The sequence below is a fragment of the Anser brachyrhynchus genome, assembly GCF_964034855.1.
Source record: "Anser brachyrhynchus genome assembly, chromosome: 15".
NCBI classification, from domain to species: Eukaryota; Metazoa; Chordata; class Aves; order Anseriformes; family Anatidae; genus Anser; species Anser brachyrhynchus.
In genome coordinates, this window is record NC_137733.1 from 189,661 (window position 1) to 209,180 (window position 19,520).

The 19,520-nt window shown below is 36.9% G+C and overlaps 2 protein-coding genes across 3 annotated transcripts in view; both read left to right on the forward strand.

The window, feature by feature from the left end:
• LOC308178385 (DNA repair endonuclease XPF-like) overlaps window positions 1-19,520 on the forward strand; it is a 52,807-nt gene that overhangs the window by 11,634 nt on the left and 21,653 nt on the right. Inside the window, exon 11 of the mRNA XM_080556943.1 lies at window positions 949-19,453. Coding sequence (XP_080413069.1) covers window positions 949-1,682 — 734 coding nt within the window. The 3' untranslated portion in view covers window positions 1,683-19,453. The remainder of the gene's footprint in view (window positions 1-948; window positions 19,454-19,520) is intronic.
• MRTFB (myocardin related transcription factor B) overlaps window positions 19,360-19,520 on the forward strand; it is an 88,427-nt gene continuing 88,266 nt past the window's right edge. For both annotated transcript variants that reach the window (XM_080556929.1, XM_080556932.1), the window contains exon 1: window positions 19,360-19,453. The gene's annotated coding sequence lies outside the window, so the exon portion shown is untranslated. The remainder of the gene's footprint in view (window positions 19,454-19,520) is intronic.

Consider the following 19,520-nt stretch of genomic DNA (forward strand, 5'->3'; position numbering starts at 1 on the left):
ATTATCTACCTTAGTGCATCTCTTGCTGTCATTCTGAAATAGCAGTGAAGTATGTTTTTCTTTGAAAAGAAATTATAGGTTAAGGAAGTATTTTACCATTAAGACAGTTACCATTTGGATTGTTTCTGGGCAGCCTGTTGCCTTCAGTGAGGTGGAAAGAAACTAAAACATTAAAACTGAAGTCTACAGATAGTCAAGTGATGTGTTTTGTTCTTGAACTAGTCAATGTTTGGGACTTCTGATCTTGGCGAAACAGATTGCTTGAATGAACAACTGCAGATCATGTATTTGTCTTTCTTTCCAATAAAGCATCTTTTTTTTCCTTTGCTGCATTTCTAACTGTATTTTTGTTCCCTTCCTCTGATGTGTACTGTGTCTTCATCTTTACAGCTCTGCCTCTATTTTTCTTAGCTGTCATTTTTTGAAATCTTGCTCTTCTTTACCATATGCTCTCTAATCTTTGCTGTGATGTCTTTAGTCACCTCAATGCTGCGATCTTTTCATGTGTCCTTTTACAGATAGATCTATAGAAGTTAAAATATATCTTCTACAATGAAATGCCATATTTTTGTGGGAAACAGCTGGAAATAAAAAGCAGCAGCTTCATTATCTGATTTTGCAGGAAACATTTTAGACATTTTCTTCACACGTTTAAGTAATTTTCCTCTACAGTTTAATATATCTCGTTGTCACTACACGGTGTATAGAAGGTAACATGATAGTTCTATTAAACTGCAGAGTATACTCCATAAACTATAGTATATAATGTGGCAACTCATTTGTCTTTAAAGTTTAAAATTAAATAAAGTCTAGATTTATTATACTGCTGAGTTTGAGGTATAATGTGAAAGGTGAAGTTCATCCATTATGGAAGTGTTGGCATCACATGGGATAGCTAGAGTTGGAGGTCATGTGTTAGTTTGGTTAACTCTTTATTTTGCTCTTCAGGTGGACAGGAACAGAAGAGTACTCAACAAACTATAATAGTGGACATGCGGGAATTTCGTAGTGAGCTTCCATCACTGATTCATCGTCGTGGTATTGACATTGAGCCTGTTACTTTGGAAGTTGGAGATTATATCTTAACTCCTGATGTTTGTGTAGAGCGGAAAAGTATCAGTGATCTTATTGGTTCCTTAAACAATGGAAGACTGTATACACAATGCATTTCGATGTCCCGTTACTATAAGCGACCAATTCTTCTGATTGAATTTGATCCTAACAAACCTTTTTCCTTGATTCCGCAAGGTTCTCTACGTCAGGAGATTTCCAGTAGTGACGTTACTTCTAAACTAACTCTTCTTACACTCCATTTCCCAAAGTTACGTATCCTGTGGTGTCCTTCTCCCCATGCTACTGCCGAACTGTTTGAAGAGTTAAAACAAAACCATCCACAACCTGATGCAGAAACAGCAATGGCTATAACAGCAGATTCTGAAACTCTTTCTGAGTCAGACAAGTATAACCCTGGCCCTCAGGACTTTCTACTAAAAATGCCAGGTATTAATGCAAAAAACTGCTGTGCCTTAATGAACCACGTAAAAAGCATTGCAGAGCTAGTGACTCTGTCAAAGGATAAACTCTCTGAAATTTTGGGTAATACCATCAATGCCACACAACTGTATGACTTTATTCACGTGACCTACAAAGAGGCAATATCTAAAGAAAAAAACAAAAGATGACTAATGGAACTGAACAACATAAGTTATAGATGAGCTTTTCTCACACAGGACTTTGGCAAGGTACATGAAATATTTTAACAAATGCCCTCTGAGTTAACCAGCTGTTTCCTGCTAATGCTGTTCCATCAGTTTTAACATTTAAGTTAATTATTACTGTAGGCAAGCTTTATGAGGAAAAGAAAGTTTTAATAGAGGAACACAAATACTTTTTATTCTTTCTATAGTACATAATAAATTCTATATTAGCACTGAATGAAATAAAATTCTTCATCAAGCTCATTAAAATTAAGTGCTAAGACTAATAGATAGAGGTGTTTTCTTTTGAAAGCTATGTCTTGTTAAAGCAAAAAATGTACATTTTGATTAATTGTGTCACCTGATGCATCATATATCACTTTGCTTTTGCCATTTTTGTTATTAACGTCTTGCTTTTTTGAAACTGCCAGTTTTCCACTGATAGTGGTGGAGCTGTTTGAAACACATCATGATCACTTGCCAGGAGTTTAACTACTTTATAAGAACATACTTGGAATTAGTCATGAATTTTAGAACTTCATCATAAACATTCGCCACAGTAAACTGTAATTGAATGGTATGTTGTCCATTATATTTGCCTACTTTACTAGAAGTTATAGTCATTTTTGACATTCCAAAATTGATACAGCTCTGTCTTACTACATCTTGTAAAGTGCATTCCTTTGGTCTTGATTGGACACTGTGACATGTCCATGATGGCACAATACAATATTATTCTCAATGTGCCTTATTTATACTTATAAGATACTTTACTTTTCAGTCAGTTTTGATAGCTCTTTCACCTCATTCACTTGAAAGTAGAAATACAGGTATACAATTGGGACAATTCTTTTATACCAGAGAATATTTCCTCTCATATAATGCAGTAGTTTTCTGAAAGTATTAACAGTTCTTCGAATATTGTCTTATTCCTATGTCCTATTGCACTTGCATTTTAATATCTTAAATAGACCATCTGTCAATAAATTCAGTAAAGCTATTGTCACTTGGAAGGTGTCTTTTAGCATTCTATGTAGCATAAAGCAGGGAGAAAACATGATTTTTTTAATAGTTTGTGAATATGTACGTTGTTAAAAACATGTGTTATGCACTGAGCTTTGATATGACAGCTATATAACAAACTGTGATTGCTAAAAGATGGGTCATTACCAATTTCTCTAACATATTCACATTGGCTGTTTACAAAATCTTTGTCACGACTTGCATATATATATATTTGTAAGATTCTAATTCTAATGACACGATTTCTATAATTAAAGGAGAAAGTATTAATTTTTTTGTATTCAAGCTCAGAAAAAACTGTATTGTGCACTTTAAGATTTAAAGTATGCTGTGCATTTTAAGGGTGAATTATGAATTTGTTAATTTATAGTCTTGAACTGTGACAGATTTCCAAAGTGAACATTATTCTGCAGGTGCAAATTTCAGTATTAAATAGATCAATAACAAAATTTAAATTGATTAATTTAAACAAATTTAATTTAAAATTATGGTAATTGTACATACGTCTTCTTTCTGATTTGTTTGTATTGAGATTTGAACGTTTTTTATGTTTAATGTGTAGCTAAGATGAGGGTTTCTGTTGCCCTATATTCTAATTTATTTCATTTAATATAGAAGGAAGTCTTTCCATGAGATTTTCTTATTCAAAGCAGTAAGGTCAGAAATGTTCGGTGTTGAGAATGCCATTAAAGTGGTGCTAAGAAAACAGAAAATGGTACTAAAAGCATAACTATCTTGAATGCATGTCCTATAGAGCTTGGTACAAAAAAAAGGAGCTGAACAACCTTTCCAAACGTGTATTGTACATTAAGGTATTAACTGTTTATTTGTTTTGGTTTGGTTGTTTGTGTGGGTATGTGAACAGGTTAAAAAAGTTGTAGCTTTGTTTTGTATGCTAGATCAAAGTCATATAAGGCAATCAAGAAATAATCAGATTAAATTTTGTTTGTGTAGAATTACTGTGACTTTTTTTTCTGTTGCATGATTTTTTTCTTTAAAATATATTGCAATTATTGCATGGCTTTATTACTTGTGAGTGGGTATCTTATGTTATGAGGTTAGATTACTGTTTAGGTTATAGTAATATGTAAATGCAAGTCAGTGGTTTGAACTTCTGGAACAGTAGGTACTAACTGTGAACAGATGGGGGAGATACGTTGTGTTGTGAAACCCCTTAATGCTGAAATAACCAAACCACCGAGTCACACTTCACCTGTATGCAGACACAACGAAGTATTTTGGGTAAATGATGAAAATCCATATGATGTCTTCCCTGGCCTTACAGTGTTCTTTAGCTTGCTTTCATCAAAAGTAAAGAAATTGCGCATATGTTGTCATTGCTTGACTCGAAGTTTGTGCTATCTAAAAACAAATAGACACTTAATACATGAAACTGGGGTGTTTTATGCACCATTTGGAAGTAAGTTAGCAAGCTGCTTGTTTCTGAGCTTTCTCCTAGGCTTTGCTTGCTTAATGTTTCTTGTAGAGTAACAATAAAAACAAAATCTCTTTTTGGAACAAATGCAGCTTATATTGGCAAACATTGTTTTGCACAGGATAGGTTGTGTTGTAGTTCATATGTTTAAGTTATCTGGTTATCTGGATACTATTTCCAGTAGTGGTGACACTTGCAGTTTCTAGCTACAACTGCCAAGAAGGCCTTTTGCTTGCCCTGTTGTCTGAGCAGTTCCCTAACCAAAACAAACTTTATCTTCAAAATGACTTTTTCTGCATGAACATTAATTGCTTTCAAATTTATGTTTGCAAAAGTTAAATATAAGCCAGCTGCAGAGAAATCCACACTGCTTATAAAACATACAGCCATACTGTGGAAAAGCAGCGACTCCTAAAAGAAGTGCAAAAGCTTGAATGCAAGTATTTTTATGATTGTGAGGCTTTCTCATTTGCAGAGTGACAGCAAAACCACAAATAATTTGTAAAAATGAAAACATCTGTCTCTGAAACTTTCCTCAGTCATCCAGAATTCCACTTCTGTGACTGCAGAATAGAATCCAAAAGCTGCCATAAAAGTTACTGAATGAATACATTTTTGTTGTGCCAAACAGCATAAAGAAACATAACAGAGGATTGTTAAAGAAACTTGTCGTGCATTGCTTAACCAATTGACAGCTTTTATTTCAGGCTCCATAAGCTGGGTGCTACCAAGGTTTACAATCCTTTTGTAAGTGCTATTTTAGGAAGAAGTTCTCTTTAGCTCTTACACAAAGACAGTCTAAATTAAATTAATATTCAGTTGATCTGTTTTCTACAGTATGCGGTTTTAAGAAATGCAAGTAGGGTTATAATCTGAAAAAAATCAAATTATTGCTACAGGATTTCGTAATACTTTGTAATTATATCACATTTACTCTTTCTGGATATAATAGCAAGAATCCTGGATGTTTGCAGAATCAACACAAGCATAAACCCATTGTTTGTTGTTGTTGGTTTTGATATAAAGTCCTTAACATCTACTTGACTGATCTACCTTCTTAACTTGAAAATATAATCACTGGCAATATATGCAGTAATTGTTCATAACTTTGATTGTATACACTTTTTCCTTACAGTTTTTTTTCTTTAAGTCATCCTCTCCAAAACTTCTATTCTTGAATAGTATTTCTAAATATTCTGTTCCATGGTTGGCTAGCAACCTAGTCAAGAATAATCCATAAATGATGAATGCATTTGCCAGTCATGTTTCTCCTTTCTGTTATTTTCTAGCTTGTTCTAAAGTTAGCATGAGAAATAATATCCCTCATCTACAAGATATGTGGGAAGAATTAAATATAAAGAATCTCTCTTAATGTTTATCAGTTAAAAATGACTTAACTGCTAACAGTAAGTTTGGTGAGACTAGTAGTGTGTAATTGTTAGGTAAATCTCTTGTAATCTGTAGTTGGTTTGGTCTGTTTATTTTAAATCAAGATGTAAGTTCTAAAGTATAAATTTGAAAGGTTGCCAGACACGTGGCACAGAAAAATAGCAAAAACTTTTAAAGATACTCTATTAGCAAATATTAAACCTTCCTGCCTCCCTCCACTGGCCATTAAAAATCATGTTCAGACACAGTCACGTTGAAATTTGACCCAGAATGTAGTGGAGTGATAATTCAGAGCCACAGTTCTCTCTTTAGCTTCAATAGATGAAACATTGTGATTTGAAGTTTGTTCCTTAGCTTTAGCTTCTCTTCAGCCTCTTCAAGGGAAGCAGAAGCCTAATTACTGAATATAAACAAACTCTTAGCTCTTTTCCCTACTAACATGATGCAGCTAATTTTACGTATACATTGGAAAGCTCAGAAAAACAGACACTAAATAAAAAGGGACTAGGAGAATTCTCTAGAAAACAAACTCTAGAACCATTAACTTCCCTTTTATCCTTGAAATCAGCTAGTAGAGTCTGAAGGGGAAAAAAAGTTACTCCATTTGTAAAAAAAGCCAGAGAGAGAGAGAATGTACGTGACTAAATGTTTTGATAAGGTTGTACACGGAAATACTCAAGTATGTTTTAAAGCTTCAGTGCCTCTTATTTTGAGTACAAAATGTTAAGAGTTCATCTCCCAGATATTTCAATGTAAGTAGGATAGCCATTTTTACTTTACTTTTTTGATCTGTTCTTTACAATCTTCTCTGCAAGAGATGTTCTCAGCAGCACTGTCTTGAAAACCTGGAAGAAATTTTCAATAGCTTGGCTAGCCAACGGTTGCCTAAGGGACGAGTTCTTTAGTTTTACAGAACTTAGTGAGTGTAACCAGGGCTACTGCACTGCTATGGTGATTTGTTGTCTAAACAGAAGACGTTGCTGCAATACATCAAAATGGGCCTGCACGTGTACTAATCCTAGTGTGATTTTTAGAGCATGGCAAAATGATCTTAATCCACAACTGCTATAAAACAGTATTCCCTGGAATATTAAATTACGGTTAAATAGATACTGGTTTTTAGATGGCATTTACCAGTTCTGTTTGCAAAAGCTTCCCTCTGTAAATAAAAAGGTGATTCCATTTCATGAACTAGGTTCAAAGAAATTACTTGGTTCTGAACTAGATTTCAGAAATGACTAAGTTAGCAACCCCAACAGGGAATACTAATCAAAGTTTTTTAGATAGGAGCCTTACAGGAGGACTTTTTGGAATGCCAGAATAAAATGTGTACTTTTTAATGGTAAATTTTTCAGAATAAGTACAAATATATATTGTAAATATAGTATAAATTCCTAAGTTTTATTTTAAAATCACTGTTCCCAACTGCTCCACCTTCCCTTCAATAACTAGTTAATTGAATTCAAATTCCATAAGCCTGTACTCAGAAAGCTCACACATATATGCTGGAATAACACATAATTGGATTAGCAAGAACAGAAATTTCCAGAGTAGATTCTGTGAAACAGGTCTGTAATCTCTCTTCAGCAACAATTGCACGTTGTCCACAGAAACACACAGAAACTGGCTTTATGGCTTCTTTGAAACTTTTTTCTTATGATTGCTGTGTTTGCATTATTCTCAGGTTCTCCATTCAACTTCTACCTTTCATAGGCTTTTCCTATGTTTTTTTGTTGTTGTTGTTCTTTTACCCTAACTGTATTGTTGTCCACTTGTTTGCCTTTCAGCAATGCTGCTACTGTACTGCTGCAGTTTGTGATGTGTACTGAGCAGAAGTAACACTGAGCTCTTTTTAAGACTGGCTGCACTGGAGCCTTGTCCAGTTCTGAACATCAAAGGGCTTATATCAGAAATATATTGCGCTTCATTTCCATGTTGGTCTCAGACTCGAGGCATGTCACGCTTGGAAAACTGACATGTAGAGAAAACACAGAGCAACCTCTTGGCAGTTCTTGCAAGATGTAATCTTTGTGTTTTGGATATAATTTTTTGGAAATGAACTAAAAACAGACCAAATATAGATACAATTATAAAATTATAATCAGTTGATAGTATAAAATATTCTTAACCCTAGAAATAATGAAACTTTAGCTGCAGCAAAATTCTTAGAATCTTAAGCGTAAATAGAAGAAGTTGCAAATTTTCTTGTGGCATTTATATCACATGACCCTTTTAACAAATTACAGTAATATAATTGTCAAATATTCAGAGCCTGCAATAACTTGTATTCCATGCATAATCATTTGTATCAGGACTTTGGAGATCTGCAACAGCTAAGAATATTAACGCTGACTACGTCTCCTACTTCCATTTAAATTTTCTTCCACCAAATCCCCCTACCTGGCTCTTCTGATTGCCAACGTACGCTTTGTTCTTGCTTCATCTTTAAAATCTGCAGATGTTCAGAGTTGGAAAAAACTACAGACTTCAAAATTCACTGTATGTTTCTGTTAAACTGTTATGTGAGTCTAACTGCTAAAGCATACGCATTCTGAAGTCTGTCGATCCACTTTTTTTGTAACTTACAGAATGTTATACTGCATTTATTATTCTTGCAGTCTGAAAGTATTGTGCTATGACTACTAGTTGGAGACAAGAGATGCTCCTAATGGACATGTAAACGTTCAGATCATGTTCAGCTACACCAAAACAGCAAAAATTGAGAGATCCTTCAAGGAACTCATGCCAAATACAAAAAACACCTAGAAACATTTGAGGCATGTTCTACTGCAAATCTTGATGCATGAGATGCTGTCTATAAAGAGTCTTTCAGAAAGTGAAAATATTTCAACCAATGCCCTGAACTGCAGCAATAAATCTGCTGTATTATATTTCCTTTAGCCATTAAAGTAAACTATTATTTATTTTTCAATAATAGAAGGTGTTATATTGTGCATCACCCCCTGACAAGTCCAAAATCACTATTTTCTTTTTTGACTTGTATTTACTTGATGGGAAGGTTTGAATGATCAAATTGTGATCTTAATCTTCCACAAAGATTTACTACCACTAAAATGTGATTAATTTTTTCTTCCTTGCCTCCAGCAGCTTCTTAGGTATCCCTGCCATATTTCTGGTGCTTTGAATAACGTGCTACCCCTGACAGAGGAGTTTCAACTCACATCCATTGGGAATCTCTGACTTTCCTTCCTTCGTTATCAACTTTTCCAGTAGCGTGTAACTACATACATGTGCATTTGCACATGCACACACACACACAGAGTGTCTGCTATGTTGGGTAATACGAGCCTGCACATCTTCAGTGTCTGTCTCTGAAAATGACCCTGAAAAAGTAAGCTAAGCCCATCCCTGTTTCTATATATAAAACTGTTTGTTTAATTGGTGGACTGCACCAAGAATAAATAATGAGGTAATTCTGAAGATCATTCCCAGAACAGTCAGCTAGGATAGTTGCTGCAAATCAGAGCTATCTTCTATCCTGTTTTAATGGTTTTGTTGTCTGAAGATGAACAGCCTCTTATCTAAATGCAAGCTTATGAACAGCACAATATTTCAAGAACAAAGCATTCATGCTCTTAAGTGGGGGTTGGAGTGTTTACTGAATGTAAAAATTGTTAAACACTTAAATCAAAAAACAATTAAGGATTCTAATGGGGCAGGGGAGGCTTCCAAGTATTCTCAGTCAATCAGGGAAGACTATCATCACATTTTTTTCCAAGGTATTGTGCAGATCTTGTTTACCTTGAGTAATGATTTAAACTAATAAATTAACTGCAAATTTTATCTCAGAAAAAAATACAGATTTTAGAAAGATTTAAACAGGTATATTATTTTTTTAACTCTAGCTGTAATAGGTGTTAAAGGCTTGATAAGAAAATCCTGGTTTTGCTCTTTTGCTTTGTTTCTTCAAATGTATCAGAAGTATACATGGGTCCTCACTGTCTTGGTCTGTGCAATAATGCATAGACAAGGTAAAAAGTAGCATATCAAGTTCAGTAATTCAGGCACAGTAATGGGACAGGCTTGCTGGTGATTTCTTATATGAATACAGTAATGGTCTTTTTAATGACTGTGTGAAGGTCTGTAACCTGACCCTTTTGGGGCTGAAAGAACAGAAATTGTAATCAAATACCAAACAGACTCTCATGAGGAGAGTATTGTGCGTGTTTGATAGATAATAAAATAAAGAACTTAATTCTGTCGTGCACTTGGTGATGTATTTATTTTGTCTGACAAACAGGGAGCCAGAAGAACTAAAGGCAAAGGGATATGCCAAAGTTGATAAAGCAAGTCTATGATGAAGCATGAAACTGAAATTACAAACTGACTCGTAGGTCAGTTCATACCTTATTAGTCTCATTTTTGTATCCTTCTTTATGCTTCTTCAATTCTGAGATACAGTTATTTATTACCACTTTCAGGTAAAAGTCTTAATATTCCTTTGACTAGCATACACTGAAGAATTTCTCTTGATTCCTAGCACTTCTGCATCAATTCACCTTGAGCGAGCCTCAGCCACAAAAGAAACATTCTGCCACCTCCAGTGTGGCAGCTAGCTGTGGTACTGCTAGCTCAATGGGAAAACCTTTCCAGTCAGCCTCTTCTTACCTTCTGGGTAGTCTCTAACCGTACCCCGTAGAGAGGACGAACAGGTATTAAGTAGTGGTGCGGAGTCAGGAGCCCAGAAGTTACTGTTCAGCTATGACAGCAGCAGTTCCAGCCCTTGTTCAAGGCATCAGTTTCAAACACTACAGAGAAATTCAGACTGGCAGGTGATATCCAGCTCAGACCTAGAAAATCTACAGTTCTTAGCAACTGTAATTAACTTGGCCCTTATTGTTAGGGTTCCTCTGCTTAAACCAGCAGATTCCAAAACAGGATCAAGGCCAAATCAGTTATGAAATGTTTTCATTTATCTAAAAAGCTTGTGTGGACTCAATTTGTTATTGTGTGTTAAGAAATAATAAGTACAAAGGATTACGAACATATGTTTGGCCTAGAGAAGAAGGAGAATGCAGTCAGTGCTTCAATTTTGAAACATCTTATTTCATCATAAGCTTAATTTTCAAAGCTGACACTGGGATTTCAGTAAATAATGCCTCATTTTCAACTGTGTCTTCAAAACATCCAAATCTTCAATTTGGAAACTCAAATTAGCAGTCAGGTATATAATGGCTTTTTTCTTCACATATGCAGATGCCAACTAGAAGATCAAGGCATCTTATAAGTACTGCATAAAATAGACTGAAATAGCAATGAGAACTCTTTATTTAACATTAGCAAAGGAAAAAGGGAAAACATGGGGAAGAAATGGTCATGCAACACAGGAGAGAGTCTACCTCTCTCTTTTAGCAGAGAAGATGTGTCCTATCCCCTCTTCTTACTTTACCACTTTTGCTTTATCACTCTGTATTTGAAAAACTTATGCTTCCTGCACTCGTGATCTAATATTTCGTGATCACATCTCTCTGAATCACATTTTACACTAGGAAGGTGCTTACTATTAGCTCTTATGGGTCATTAGAGCTGGAGGAGCAATGGCTTTGTGCTTTTGGTAGGGCACACCTGAAGCCTAAAAGCCTAACAAATTGTTTTTCATTTCATAATAAAAATGCTCACATGGAACCAGTGAGCTAACTGCTGACTTTAGATTGAGTATGGTTGTGAAAAACATACAACCACCAGAAGAACTATGTAGCAAAGCCTTTTGAACGTTTTTACAGGCAGCATTTTTTTTGTATTTTTATAAGATTTCTTCACCTAAACTAATAGTTTCTGGTAATGACAGAAACCTGAAATTTGCAAAAGCGTAAATTGTAACTTGCGATCTAGTCCACCTTTACTTTTACTAACTAATTAGGACATTGGAGAATTAATATATAAGTAACCACAAAAAAAAAAGTCATTATTTAGCAGTTATTGTATTGTAATTTTTTAGGAGCCAAAAATAGTACCACTATATCACTTTGTAAATGCACTGGTACATCAGACTACCTTCCTGTCAAGAGTACCCCAGATTTTACAGTTATAAATCCACCTTAGTTCCCAGTAAGCAATATGTCAAGGTGGTCTAAAACTCTTAAGATGGACCTATATGATCTCCAAGACAAGAGCGTGGGGTTCCTTCCTCTACTGAACCAATAGTAGATCATGAACAGCTGACAACACCATATACCACTTGTCCACTTGAGCCTTGTTTTAGGGCTAAAAAGAAACTAAGAAAAATGTAAATTAAAAAAAAAAAAAACTCCTATGCTACATTGTGTCAAAACTACAATTTAAAATTGAAGTTCACCCCAGTAAATCTCTGTTAATTCCCCAGTACAAGCATCCCTTTAAAGTATTTGAATTGAATGATTCGAATATGAAGAATGAATTCTTCACTCGGGTATGAGGTACTTACATTCTAAGCCTGGCAAAGTGATTAATGGCACGGGCAATGTAAGTCTTGATTCACACAGAAAGCATCTGCAGATTAAAAAATCAAACACTAGCCAAATTATAACACTCTATTTATGCCTTCCACTCTGTGCATGCTGAATGATGGCTGTGGCAAGTGAATCAAAGGGGAACTTTACAGCTTCCCAAATGCCCAAATCAGAGAGTAATTAATTGGCAATGTTTCTAAAATATTTTTTTTGACCTGGGGTCCAAATAATTTCCTAAAGAAAATCAAACCCAGAAACAAAAGCAACCTTGTGCTCTTTGAAGTCCCACAAAAAGACACATGAAGCCAAAGTGTTTGGACTTTGGTGTCCAAAAGGAGGTGTGAGAAGCTGCAGAGGAGGAGTTATAGCAAGGGGTGCTGAGTGCTCCTGGTTGAGACGAAGTGTGTGCTTCATAGAACAGCCATCTATAGAAGCTGCAGTCTGTGGTCTCCATCCTCCTTAGGACCTATTTATGTCTTGGTCCATGAGGATAAGGACACATATGCAGCAGCATGGGACAGAGAAGAAGAGGAGCCTGAGCCAGCACTCTCGGGCTGTATCACAGCTGCCTCAGCATGAGCATTGGTGACGATAAGGCTGGGTTACACCACTCCACCTGTCACATCGTTCTAATCACAAGGAGCAAGCAGAACAGGGACATGCAAAGGATGGTGCCGGAAAGGTAGGATGAACATGAATAATTAATTTTCAGGGAGTGCAAGATGATGTGATCACCTTCAGATTTTCCCCCTTTGTTGCTAAGCAGCATTCCTTAGTCACAAGCTCTGACTTACAAAATGAACAGCAGCCTCCGCACATTTTGCTATTTTTACATTTTAAACTGTTCTTTTGCCAAGCTCTCATTATAACTCTATTTCAAAATGCTCTATAACGAAATAAGATGGCACTGAGATATTTGCATCCCTTGGGAAAAGGTCTTAATTACTGCTTGGGACAAGTAGACCATGAACTCTCCAGTCTCCAATGAGGAATGAGCAGAGCTTTCATATCCTGTGTACAATAGGACAATAGGAAGTGCTTTTTGCATCTCAAACCAGAGCTTTACATGAGAAACTGAACTCACATCAAACAAAAGGCAAGAGGATCATATGGTTGATTCTGTATTTTCATCATCAGTTTCAATTTGCACTAAAAAGATCCCAGATTTTTTCTTGTGGTGGTGGTGAACTAATTGTAATAATTCTTCCAATCTGTATTAAGGATGTTGTTCCAATGATCAGACCCCATTCAATGCTCTGGGCATTCTGACAAAAATGAAAATTAAATTAACTACCTCTTTGTGTGAGGAATTCTCTCTCTCATTTAGACATAAACAGCTGGCTGCCAGTGTTCCAAAACTGAATAACAAACATCCCCCCTAAAATATGCTCTCCTCAAATGCTTTGGTGCACAACCAAGCATTTCAGAAATCCTAATTCTCAAAGACCAAGAGAAGCAATTGACAAAGAGTTCAGGATCTTTCAAGGGCAGGAGGCTCTTGCAAGGTCAGCTAAACTGGCACCAAGATGCTAATAATCAAAATGCAATAATACTAATTCTTGGTAGACCCTTTACTGAAGACCAATAAATAAGTAATTTCATTAGAACTTCTTTTTTTCCCCATTGGCAAGAAGACTTAATGGAGATTCCACCACAGAAACACAGAATCCATCCTTAGCTCCATAGAAAATCATTTCCCCAAGGGATGCCCAGAAAGCTCCCTAAGTCTCGTCAGCTAACTGCAGCAGCCTTTCGAGCCACACAGCTAACAACCACTTCTCATACCACTGCTGTCCTGACACCGCACACATCTGTCTACATCTTTTTGTGCTCCTTCAGATGCTTCAGCACTTACAGAAGCAACAGTTGTGCCCAGACAGAGCGCAGCCACCCCTCCACATTCCGAGCAACTGCATTGTTCTGCCACTGACCAGGCCATTGCTATTTAGGGTACGGAGTATTGCCTGCTGAAGAAGCTTTTGGTTTCATATAACCTTTCAGATATTTCATAAGGTGCAAGATCACTTTAACAACCTGGGCATTTATAGTCACCTGCTTCCTGGGAATAGCTGTGGGTCTATGCTTCACACCTACAGAGCAAGGATATGTCCCACGCCAAATTTTTTACAGCAGTGACAGTCAGCAGTGCCTGCCTCCCTCTTTTTTGGTACACCTGGAGGAAAGAGAAGCAGAGAATGTTTTATTTATCCATTCTTTCCCAGCAGCTGTAAGTAAAAGGACAAGAAGCAGGCAACAATAACTGCAGCCTATGGGTAGGCAACTCCAGTCTCATCCCTGCACGCTTCAAACTTCTACGAATCTGCAGGACTAGGGCTGGGACATGAAAGAACAGGGGGCTCTGGCATGCTTCCTGTTGCTCAAAGGAAGAGGCAGTGGAGGAGAGAAGAGGCATGAGGTGGCAGACATGGAATATGCATGTGTTCAGAGGTGGGGCTGCACCCACACAAGAGGAAAAACAGGTAGAAAAGCGTAACACAGGCACAATGGGATGATATAGGGGATTCATATACTGCGTAGGAAGAAATTATGAAACAAGGAAGCTATGAATAGGATTAGAGGAAAGGAAAGAGTGGGAAGATCTGGATAAACTGTATTCAGACTACACGGACAGCTGGCACATTGTAACAAACCATTTTTGTTGAGCCATACTTGATTCCTGGTTTCTGCTTTTTAGGAGATACCATATAACATCCCATTTATATAGCAAATCAAAAACTCAGTTCAAAAAAAAGAAGATATAACTGTGTACGGTACTAATTCAAACCATAAACACACGCCTACAGAAAAAGCTAGCTACAGGAAAAGTTTAGGCAACTTGCTTATAATCAATGACAACAACTGCTTCTTAAAGAAAACACTGTCACAACAACCTGTGCATTACTATTACTGCTAAAGGCATGCAACACGCAGACCTCAGTATTTTTCATATGTTAAGAAAAAGCTTAAGATGACTATTCATATCATATGTCTTGTAGTTGCATATATTTCTACTTTTAACTTTGAATTTCAAAAGGTTATAAATATTTTCATTTTTCCAGAAACAAAACTATTTAGTGAAGGTTCTCGTGCTGGTTGTTTTGCTTGCTGTTATCTGGAGAAAAGAGACATGCGGAAGCTTTTAATGTTTAGTATCACTAACATTCAACCTTCAAACAAATGAAAATACAGAATTTAAATTCATAATTAATATCTGTAACTGCTGTGTTAATGCTACAACCTCAGGCATTAACAGCCAACTTCTGCTTACTAATTTAACCAGTTATCTGCTGGGGGTTTCCTTTGCTTCACTCTTAACTATTCTGCTGACAAATACTGTCTTTTTCTCTTTCAGTCTCCTTATCATACAGAAATAAGCGCTACTGCTGCAGCTTGGACCAGACGTACACCTGGACTAGTGTCCTCCCTCTGAGAGCAGCCACGGTAGGACACGTCACAGAAACACCCCTGTCCTTTGTGTCCTGGTGCACTCAGGAGCTGTTGGACTTTCTGTGAGAACCATCCATTTTTAACTATGCTTACTTTTTGTTACAGCCTTTGTAATAAAAGTGTTAAAAGCTTATTCAAATCCAAACACGCTGTATCAACAAGTCAGCTTATCCACCTTCCCCTCAATTATTTCAAATTACTCATAAAAGCATTAGACCTCTTACAAGAGCTCCACTAACTCCTCTAAACTATATCCTGTACTAATGTATGCACTATTTTTTTTCATTCTTATCTTGATCTCAGGCCTTTAAGGAATATTTTGGAATATAATAATTACTATTCATTTGAGAGTGACAGAAGACAGAGTTATTATCTGCCCCTTAAAGACCTAGCCAAAGAAATGTGGATTTATTTCTCTGGAAAGTGAAAATAAGGTAACTACATCTGCAATGTGACCAGAAAGTTTCCTTCTAGCTTGGACACAATCAAAATTTCCTACCAAGCAGTTTCTGCAGACATACCTTGTATTTGAACTACTCTTGGGCTTCAGTGGTCTTCCTTTGAGGACTGAGTATGCTCTGTAGACATGCTGGAGAAACTGGACTTACTTTCTGACAAAAATGCTTGCAGCAATGAAGAAGTATTATAAAATGTTTTTCTCATCTGATGGATTCTAATAACACATAATTTAAACTCCTTACAGTTAATCATTCAATAACCATTCAAGATCTCAAACCCTATGTACTAACTGAAACCTGAGCAGAAAAAAATAAAAATGCTGTGGTTCAGTGGTGCTCCTGGGTAAAGACAGATTTACAGAAATACTCTGAAATGCATAGATTTTCATGGTACATGCAGAAATTGATTTTATGGATATGGATATATTGTTTCCAGTGCTTCAGTGGAGGTATATTTCCAACACATTCTGCAACAGCATTTAAAGAAGTCCTAACAGCTTCAAGATACTCTTATGATGAGAAAAAATAAGAAAACTATTTTTATGGTTAGCATAATTCATTTGTATGGCATTTCTGTTTGTAAAGAGGTGTAGCTGTATGATACACTTCATCTGAGTGGGTGCTAATTGTGGTTGGCAAGGTAACCCACGAATAAAGCTTGTCTCTAAAGCAGCATAAATTTGGCTATGTTTTAAACCAAGTACTTGAGTTATTTGTGTTAGGAGATGCAGGCTTCAAGTGCTTTCTTGAGAAGGATGTTACAAATGAACATCACAATGCCTGAAGGAAAAAAAAAAAACATTACTTGAAAATGTACACTAATATTTTTAAAAACTCCTTGCTAGAGATTACTCAGAATGTGGTTTTATTGAGTGGTACACATGAATTTCCTTCCCAGAAAGCCGATGTGATTCTTCTATATATTTAAAAAATACTTATATGTCAGATACAGAAAAATATAATTGAAGACCTGCTGGATACATGTAAGACCATGTGTTTCAATAAACAGCAGTAGGAAGTTATTATTTATAATTAGTCAATCAGATGCACTGGTTATTGTATTGGCAGCAGTGGAATTCCACGTTCATATTTAGATGAGGAATGACAACAAGACATCCTTAATATTTCTGGACAACTGAATATGCTTCTTCTCTGTATCAACTCATATATGGATTTCTTGCCTGAAAGACCCATAATAAAACCGCTCCTGTCTGGTATGCTTGAGAAAAGAACTGCTGGGAAGCTTTTGGAAAAGACATCACTCTGAGCACCACACTGCATGTAAGGTTTTTACAGGCACACCTCAGACAAATATGCTGATAATTGTACTAGCACAGATTGTGTTTGATATGATTTTGAAATGTGTAAAATTATATAAAACTGTAGGAGTGAATTTGGTAATTTTGTGCTAATTTAACATTAATTACAGAATATGTTTATGGTGTGCTTTAATGAATTTTCTCTCATTAATAAAACTGATCAGTGTCTACATTTCTAGAAAAAATTCTTTACATAATGCTTGTACTAGAACTAAAAAGCATATATAGTTTCTGAATTTTTTTTGCATTTTTTCTTTAAATGCTATCCTCTAAAATATACAGCTTACAATCTCACGTTGAAATAAATACTTGTTATAAATCATAACAAATATTGAATTTATGCAATATTTTGGATTTTGAAATACTGACATTGTATAATTTGTCTGCTTTTTGTGTTTAGCAGTTTATACCAGGAGAACTCAAAACCAGCAGCAGTGAGAAAGTAGGCCCACCTTTCCTTTCAACATCATTACTCTACCTGTTCAAATTGTTCCACCTCTATTTACAAGTATTGCAAGTAAGGGCATAAGGGGCTCACTGTTATTCTTGGAGGCAAGTGCTGAGTTCTGTGGTTGAACTTTTCTGCAGACAGAAGGAAGTTTTGTAAAAGTTCATGCCTAAGACAGGAAAGGTGGTGCTCAAAGAGCAGAGCTATTGTGTTGTGTTGGACATTTCCAGGGAGCAATTATAAGTCAGAAATTGTTTTCAAGTACTTATTTGCTTGTTTAAATGCATTTTCCTTTTCATGCACTGTCTAGTGCAACTCGGTTTTTTAAAAAAAGTCCAAATACCCTCAGGAGATACCTTTGTGCATTAAACTCATCTTCAGTACCAGTTCCAGCCAAACTTCTTTACTATAACATAAATACATCAGTTTCCTCTATTGCTGTAGGTTTTGTGTGCACTGTTGAATATGTAGGTGGGGATTTTTTAATTGTTGTTTAATTATAAGTTTTCCTAGAACTCCCTAGAGCAAGTTTTTACTCCAAAACTGTGAAAAAAAATAGATTTGAATATTTAGTCATTTTGAAGGATGATGTACATGTTCTAGGCATGGTCGTTGGGATGACTTGACGAAGCCTCCTTGATTTGTCCATAGAAACTAAATGTTAGAGATAGAGATGTAGCCATGTTCAGCTGAATCCCTGGTTTGTGTTAAAATGCAAATATTGTTGAATAAATGTCAGTTCGTAAATGTCTTTCCCTTATCATTACAAATTTCTGACCAAATTAAAAGCATCATTTCATGGAAAAAGGCCTTGAACTAAAGGAACTGGAGTTTTTTTAACTGCAAGTCTTCCTACTTCTCTGTTAGGCACACCACCTCTGCTACTCTTTGTGCTGTTTCTGTTAACAACGATAGCTTAGCTGTTTGGTTGGATGTTATAACCAGCCCCGAGTTCAGCCTGTCATTTCTCTCAGTGTGCGATGGTAACATTTGGGCACAATGGACACTCACTGAAATAATGCCTTTTATCATTTTCTCTGTTTTAGAAGTTTTAGGATCATCTCCAAATAGCATAATGGCAAAGCAGAAGTAAGATCTTAACCTCCATGCCATTATACAGCCTTTTCCCCATTTTCTTAGAAATATGCAATTTGAGATACAAATTGATTTTGTTGAATTTCACCGTAATTGCTTTGGAACCTTAATTTATTAAATGCGACACATTGAGTACTTAGCTGAAGTTGTTTGCAGCGCTGCTTCTAACAGCGGCCACACATCTGAACTATTTTACTCAAAGTGTGGCACAAATAAATCTGGAGTAAATCACAGGTTTTAACGAGATCTGCACACAGCTCACTGCTCAGTATCTGGGTCATTGGTCTTCTTAGGTTGTTTCTGAAACTGGTTAAAATCTGATTAGCTAAGTGTAATGTAGAGGAAGGTAAAAGATACGTATCCTATTTCAAAAGGAATAGAAGTAATACCACTTCACAGCCCGCTAAACAACCCAAACAACTCTTTAAATGCCCAAGCGCCGTCCCCTCCGCGCCTCCACCCCCCTCTCACCTCAGCGCCGGGGCAGCCCCGCGCGCGGGTGGGGGAGGGGCTGAGTTGCACCATCCGGGCACTCGCCGCCCCCTCCCTCCCCACGCGTGAGGCGGCCGCGCAACCCCGACGCGCGCGCGCCCGCCGCCCTCCCCGCCCGCGGGCCAACGGCCGAGGCGCGTGCCCGAGGGCGGTCTCGGCCGCAGAGCTCGCGAGAGGACATGGCCGCGGCGGCGAGCGGGGGTGAGCGGGGCTGACGGGGGCCGGCGGGGCGGGGGGTGGGCGCGGGGCCTGCGGGCTGCGGGCAGGG